The 7,500-nt window shown below is 41.1% G+C and overlaps 1 protein-coding gene across 1 annotated transcript in view; it reads left to right on the top strand.

Moving 5' to 3' along the window:
• LOC122810712 (syntaxin-binding protein 2-like) overlaps positions 1-7,500 on the top strand; it is a 1,751,886-nt gene that overhangs the window by 483,103 nt on the left and 1,261,283 nt on the right. Inside the window, exon 6 of the mRNA XM_044082277.1 lies at positions 7,338-7,486. Within this exon, the coding sequence (XP_043938212.1) occupies positions 7,338-7,486 (149 nt within the window). The remainder of the gene's footprint in view (positions 1-7,337; positions 7,487-7,500) is intronic.

Below are 7,500 nucleotides of genomic sequence, written 5' to 3'. Positions count from 1 at the left end.
CAAGAGAATTGTTCTGGGTCCTACAACTACAGGCTGATGAGGCTAAAGGTTTAAATGAGAGAGTTTCATTAAAACCTGCTCTGAGGGCTAGGAAGTTAAAGTATTCAGTGTCTTGGTTCATGTGTATCGTGAGTTACGCTTTTGTAGTGTGGATTTTTATCTAATGTTTATGAATGTGTAGTTAAGGTTACGAGGTTTTGATGATTTGTTGTTTTCTTTTTATGGCTCCATTCATCTGATTTGTTTGTATTTTTAATTTATGAATTTTAGTTTCAGGTATTTTGATTATATTTTGGTAAGATTTAAGTCTTGTTCTTAGGTTAAGTGATTCATGTGTGATTGGTTCGTTTTGGTTACTTTTATGATTAGTTCATTATTTTTGATTGTTGTGGCAATGAAAAAAGGTGCTAGGTGACCTTGATGTGGCTTTTTGTTTCATTTTCATTGTTTTTGTAATTGATATATTGTTTCATGTTGTGGGATTGATTGAATGTTTTTGTTTTCAAGATACACAAATGTGATTGTGCTGTTACATTGTAAGCACGAACATTCGTATGTTGTGATTGATTGTAGCTTGCGTTTTTGTAGGATGTTGTAATATAAAGTCAAAGAATAAAACGTCAAAAGAGAGATAAACGCTCCTGCATCCAAAAATAGAAAAATAAATGTAACAATCCACATTCAGGTGCGAAAATGGCCACAAACTTCACAGTTCCTCTCAGTTCTGGTAGAATTCTTCAAGGAATAAGCACAAGTCAGCAGATACTCCAATATCAAATGATTTATTAGCTAGCAAGTAAGCGCTTTCACCCAAAGGCTTTATCAAACTTCAACATGTTGTAATATGTTGTAATGTGATGTTGTAATATCTCCATGTTCAAAGATGTTTTACGGCAGATATATTGTTTAATGGCTGAGTTTTCTTGTTTCATGGTAAGTTTTATTATGTAGTTTTGATTGGTAGGTTTCCTCTTGAATAAAGTTTTGATAGGCTGTCAGATGTTAGGAATCCTATTTGCTGGCTGTCGCCATTAGGCATGTCCAGAGGCTGCTCTTTGTGCCTTGAGTTGCACATTGAAATATCTGGTTCGATTGGTGGTTTGTTGTGTGCTATGGCTTTGATTGGTTGCTGCTTTGTTGGCTTAGGATGAGCTTTGTGTACTTTGTCACGCACAGGGTATAGTTTATTTGGCTTCTTCCAATACTATTTTATTTGCTAGTAAGATTATTAGCCAATTTTAGGAGTTCTAAGTTGATTAAAGGTAGGTTGTGGAGATGCTTATTAAGACAAGGTTTACTTTGTCTGTCACAGACAATGTTATGCTGCATATGTTTTTTTTATTTTGGTTGTGGTATCTGTGAGAATTATGGCTAATTGAATATTGAAAGGTTTTATTTTATATTCTTATATTCACAGGGCGATGGTGATTGCTTTCCCATGCCCAGGCTGTCATAAGCTGCTATTAACATTATGTGAATATTTTTTTCTTTTCTGATTTGTAACTTTTCACTTTTAAGTTTTGATAGGGTGATAGATGGTAGTGTTTTATTGGCCCAAAGGGACGGTTTTCTCCCCAGATTGGTGAAGTTAATGGATATCCTGATTGGTAGTGCTGAGGGGTAATGAGTATTGATAGGTGGATGATTGTTCTGCTTTTGGTAGGCGCTCTGAATGTATGCAGCCATACTATTGGATAATATTAATGAGAGGTGGGCAGATCTGAGTTCCCCATTAAATGTGATAGGTTGATTTTTGTTTTTAATGTATTCAGTATTTCTGAGGTCTCACTCTATTGGTTCAGAATTTTGTGCTGTAATGTCCATTTTGTGCAGATGTCATATTTTGGCTGTTCAGTTATTTTTTTACAGTGATTGCTCAATTTTTAATTATCTTGTATTTAAATAGTATGGTTTAAATGTGTTTTTAAATGGTCTGTTGAAGCAATGAAAGGTCGTGAAAGTGCTTACCATATTTTACTCTCCGTTTGATTAACTGCATATTAAAACTTCAAAAGAGACCACATCTCTGTCTCTTGAGTCAGGCAGAAATTTTTTCCCACCCGCCCACGCTGTTACTATTCTGTTCTTAAATACCACTGTCTTTCTAGTTGCCTGCCTCTTATGTTAATTTGACCATATATCTCATTTCCTCTCTGCTTTCACTGGTGTGTGTGAACAAGCACAAAATTATCATTTTGTGAAATCACTCCCCTTCAACTATTTAAATTTATTGGCCATCCTACTATATTCCATAGTACCAGAATACAAAAGTGATCACCCCCTTTCAATCTATCTTGCTGTTTTAAAAATAGTGACTCTCCACTAAAACTTAACTTTTAGACAGGTAAACTTAAAAGTTACCTACTTTACATCTAACTTTCTGTAGTGCACACTGCAGTGTTTGGGATAAACCATTTTTGTCATCTTACCTTTAAGCATCCCTGTGACTAGCACTTGCTCTAATACCTGCTGGAAAGCACTAGGAAGCCTTAAACTGATGCAAATACTTAACTCTCCTTATTAATAAGGAGAAATTAATCATAGGCACTAAACAGCCTATAATTGCAAAGTACCTTGCTAAGGGAAGGGAAAACAACTCCTGTACTTTTCAAAAAAAGCACCAAACCAGGCATGTCCAAGGGTCAGCTTCCGGTGATTTCTCCTGTCTACCTGGTGAATCTGGGCCTACTGGGGCAATGTAGCAGTTGCCTCATGTACACAGACAACCCTCTCCTCCTACCACCCAACACTACAACCTGTGAGAAATGCACTTACATAGCCAAACTGGAAGCAAAGCTCTCTCCACCCAAGATTGTGCTAGATAGTCAAGAGGAGAAGGTCAACACCCACACTACACCTCAAGCAACACATAGCCCTTCTAAACTCACCTCCACCAGCACCCACTGATAGCAGCACTAAATCCACATATGCGGAGGCCATTAACTGTAACCTGCCCAAGCAACAAGGACCTCCGAAGCTGAAATGCAAACAAACACCAATCACAACCAAAGTGTCACATAGCTCGCAACACCAGTGTGCCACCCAGCAACAGACCCTAAGGCAAGACAACATACCTAACACTTTACTCATAGGTGACTCTATAGTCAGGCACACTGATGTCCCACTCACCAGGCTGAACAAGGTGAAAATTACAGTCAGCTGCCTGTCTGGTGCCAGGATCCGTCACGTAACGCATGCACTCAGGTCACTCCACAACAAGTACAAATATGACTCTGTTATTGTACATGTTGGAATGAATGACTTGAGACGTACCTCCCTGGACTACATGAAAAGAGACATGGAAGAGCTCTCTGATCATGTGGCCCAGGGAGGTATGACCCTAGCCCTGAGTAGCATCCTGCCTTCACCCAGAATGATACCACAATACAAGGACGAAATGATTGACTTCTACAGTTGGCAAAGCTTCTGGTGTCATTCAAAGGGGATCCAGTATCTGTCTACCTGTGATGACATGATCAACAGACCACAATGCTTTGCCAGAGATGGTCTGCACCGATCACCCCTGGGATTTAGGTTACTGGCTAAGGCTCTTGCCACCCCTGTAGTGCCTTTTTTAGGCAAAGTTCAAAGGACAAAACCACCACCGTAACTGGTACAAGCATGCAAAATCTGAAAGTAATGCTACTCAGTGCTAGAAGTCTAAACCTCAAAATGCGCACTCTGGGGGCACTCCTAAAAATGGAGAACATCGATATCTGTGCAGTAACTGAGACCTGGCTCAAAGCTCCAGAGAGCACCCCTGCAATACCAGACTACAACTCTTACCACACTTTTCAGCCACCAAACCAGGATTGAAACACTAAAGGTGGAGGAGTGTCCATATTCACCAAGGATATTCACACCACCAGGCTAGTTGCCCAACACAATGTGTCTGAAATTCTCCAGGTGCAACTAACACTAGGTAAGACTGCAATCCAAATTGTAGCTTGCTACAGATCCCCCACCATGCCCCAAGAGTCCCACTACACCTTTCTAAACATACTGGAAAATATTAAGATACAACCAAACACGGTAATACTGTGTGATTTCAACTACCCTGCCATTAACTGGGAAAACTACTCCGTGTACCAACACCTTTGCCCAACAGTTCTTGGAATTCATAAATTCCAGCGCCCTGGATCAACTAATCCATAGTCCCACCAGGGGCTCCAGTATCCGAGACCTGGTAATTACCAACATGGGAAATTGATGCTTCAGATCATAAGCTAATCACCCTTAACATGCACATCCCACCCCCACTCCTCAGTTAGGAAATCTCCATAAAAAACTTCTCTGAAGTCAACTTCATGCTACTCAAGTCAGAAGTGACAAACTTCATGACACCCATAGAGACAGGAACTGAAAGCTCGAGTCCTACACTAAGGCACTGTACGAGCACATCCACTCATGCATGAATCGTGTCATCCCAAATAGAACCAAGATGCTCTCCTTCAAAAATAGGAAGCCAGTCTGGTGGTCCAATGCCATAAACACACTTTACAACAAAAGGAAGAAACTGTTGCAGAAAAGAGGAAAATCCCATGATGCAAAAAATTCCCTTACCAGCCTCAGTAAGAAGCTGAGATCCCTCATAAAATCCTCCAAAGCTAGTTACAAAAATAAAATTGCCAAAGATTCCAAAGACAACCACAAGGCATTCTATAACTATGTCAAGAATCTAAATGGCAATGCTCAGATCTGCTCTGAGCCGCAACAGAATGGCATTAAATATACTGATCCCAAGGATATTGCCAATATCCTGGCAGATCGATTCAATGCCAACTTCACCCCCCCTCTCACCCCCTAAACGGCCCACTTTAGTACCGGAAGATTGCCACTTTCCGGTAATAGCAGCCACACAGGTAAAAAATGCACTCTCCAAAGCTAAGAATACAGCATCCATGGGACCGGATGACATCCCGGGCTGTGTACTACATGAACTACAAAATGAACTGGCACCTCACCTAAGTGTCATGTTTAATCATACCCTCACCTCAGGCTTTGTGCCCACTGAGTCGCACACCGCTACAGTTATCCCACTCTACAAGGGGTGATCCACCTTGGATCCCAGGAACTTCCGCCCCATAAGTTTGACGAGCCTGATCTGCAAGGCCATAGAATCTATTGTCATGGAACTTATAAACAAAGATATTGGCAGCCTTCAAGCACTGGACCCTGCCCAGTTTGGGTTTGTGAAGGGCCGATCTTGTCTCCTGAACCTGATTGACTTCTTCGAATCGGTCTCCAGAGCCGTAGATGAGGATAAGGCAGTCCACACAGCGTATCTGGACCTCACCAAGGCCATTGACACCATCCCCCACTCTGGAATTATAGATAAAGTTACTAAGCTTGGCATTGATCCCTATGTCACTCGATGGGCTGCCAGCTGGCTTACTGACAGAACCCACACTGTAAAAGTAGCTGACTCTACGTCCAGCTCCAGACAAGTCACAAGTGGACTACCTCAGGGTTCAGTCCTGGGACTGCTCCTGTTTGGCATCTACTTCTCTGAAGTACAGGCCAATGCTAAGGGACTCTGGCTAACAAAGTTCACAGATGACTGCAAACTGGGAGCCATTATTTAATCCCCAAATGATGTGGATACTCTGCAAAAGGGCCTTACAGAATCAGATGCTTGATGCCAGAGCCATGGGCTCAAGTTTAATGCCAAGAAATGTATAGTTATCCCCTTTGAGAAAAAACATGTACCCGTGAATTGCCATATAGGTGGCAGTATACTAAACACCGAAAGTGTGATAAGAGATTTAGGGACACAGGTGGACAGTGGTCTCACCCTGAATAACCACATAGCCACAACAGTCAGGAAATCCTTCTATGTGGCACACCTCATAACTAAGGGCTTTTTATCCAGAAAAAAGGAGGTCATTTTCCCACTGTACTCATCCCTCATTAGACCCATTATAGAATACAACACCCCATTTGGTATGTACTTCTCAAGACATCTGCAACAACTGGAAAGGCTGCAGAAATACCTCACTAAAAGAATCACAGGTCTGAAGCAGATGCCCTATGCTGACCACCTTAAACTGCAGCTGTACTCTGTGGCATATTGTCTACTCAGAGGCAATCTCTGCTTAACATAGAAGGCCATGTCAAACTCAGAGCTGTTGGACATGCTACACAAAGAAATCCCATTCCCTCAGAGCCACACGCTCCAGGGATCTAAACCTTGTCATCACAATAAACAAAACATGCTGGAGGGATAGATTCCTGCCTCAGAGACTCCCCAGACTCTGGAATAGACTGCCCATACATGTCAAGCAGAGTGCCTCCTTGGCCCTCTTCAAAGGGAACCTTGATGATTGGATGGGAGAAAGGAAATTCACCCCAGGGATCACGTCAGTCGCCCTGCTAGAAAGGGGACCAGGGAAGTAAATAGTGTGGGAAGAAATAGCCAGGAAATTGTTATGGCTAGGCTTGTATAGGCCCTAGGGCCGATAGCCTAGTACCAACCTATGAAAGTGTTTCCTACGCAGCAGTGGTGGTTTGTGTTTAAAAAATATATATTTCTGTTGCAGAAGCTACTGTAGAAAATACATGTCTAAGGGTTTTGGGTCATAAGCAGATTGATTCCCACAGACATTATCAAGTATTAGTAGCATGTTCCCTTCTGACAATTTTGGGAATAAGAATATTTTGGGAGACCATGATTTGTGAAGTATACTGAGTTATGGTTTTAAGGACAGAGCAAATTATTCTTCATTTCTCGCAATTTTTTTTTTTATAGTAATGAAATACATTTCGTTTCTGTATGTACCTATTTTTGTTTGAGTTGTATTAGTACAAGGTAGTTATGAGAACACTATACAGAAATGAGCAAGTGTTTAGATCTAATGCTGGACAGAGTGGTACAAGTAAGACATCATGGAAGGTAATGTTTCTCATGCAAGTTTTTTTTATTTTTAGCTTACTCACTGCTATCCCTGTTATTAGTTTTAGATTCCCCTTGACTCCATCTTTGATTATGTAGCAGGATAAAGACCTGACCTTGGCACAGGCAACTCTTGACTCCTTTTCTGATTATATAAAGACTTTTGACTGGTACAGGCATCCCAACTCCGTTTAGTGGAGTAGGTGGTTATAAGAGCTAGTAGGAGAGGATTGACATGTCTATATTTGGGAGAGGGTGGGCAGAGCAGGACACACCATGGAGGGAACTGAAGGGTTTAATCCCAATTGTGGGAGGCTTAGTTGTTGACAGGCATGGCATGGAGGTAAAACATAAAAAAAATTAAAAAAAACTTGTGAATTTTTTTTTTTTTTTTTTTTACTGTAGAAATGCAGGTTTATAAAGGTAATTTTGTTTAATATTCCAGGTGTACTCACTGGATGCTCCTGAGACTTTCCACTGTTTCTTCAGCTCCCACAGGTCATCAGAGAAGGGCAAAATGATGGAGATTCTGGCGGAACAAATAGCTACATTGTGTGCCACTGTAAAAGAGTACCCTGCTGTTAGATATAGAAAGTGAGTATTGATTT

This window comes from Protopterus annectens, chromosome 9.part0 (assembly GCF_019279795.1).
Source record: "Protopterus annectens isolate FY-2018-M chromosome 9.part0, PAN1.0, whole genome shotgun sequence".
In the NCBI taxonomy this organism is placed as follows: Eukaryota; Metazoa; Chordata; order Ceratodontiformes; family Protopteridae; genus Protopterus; species Protopterus annectens.
This window is presented reverse-complemented; position numbering and strand designations above follow the sequence as displayed.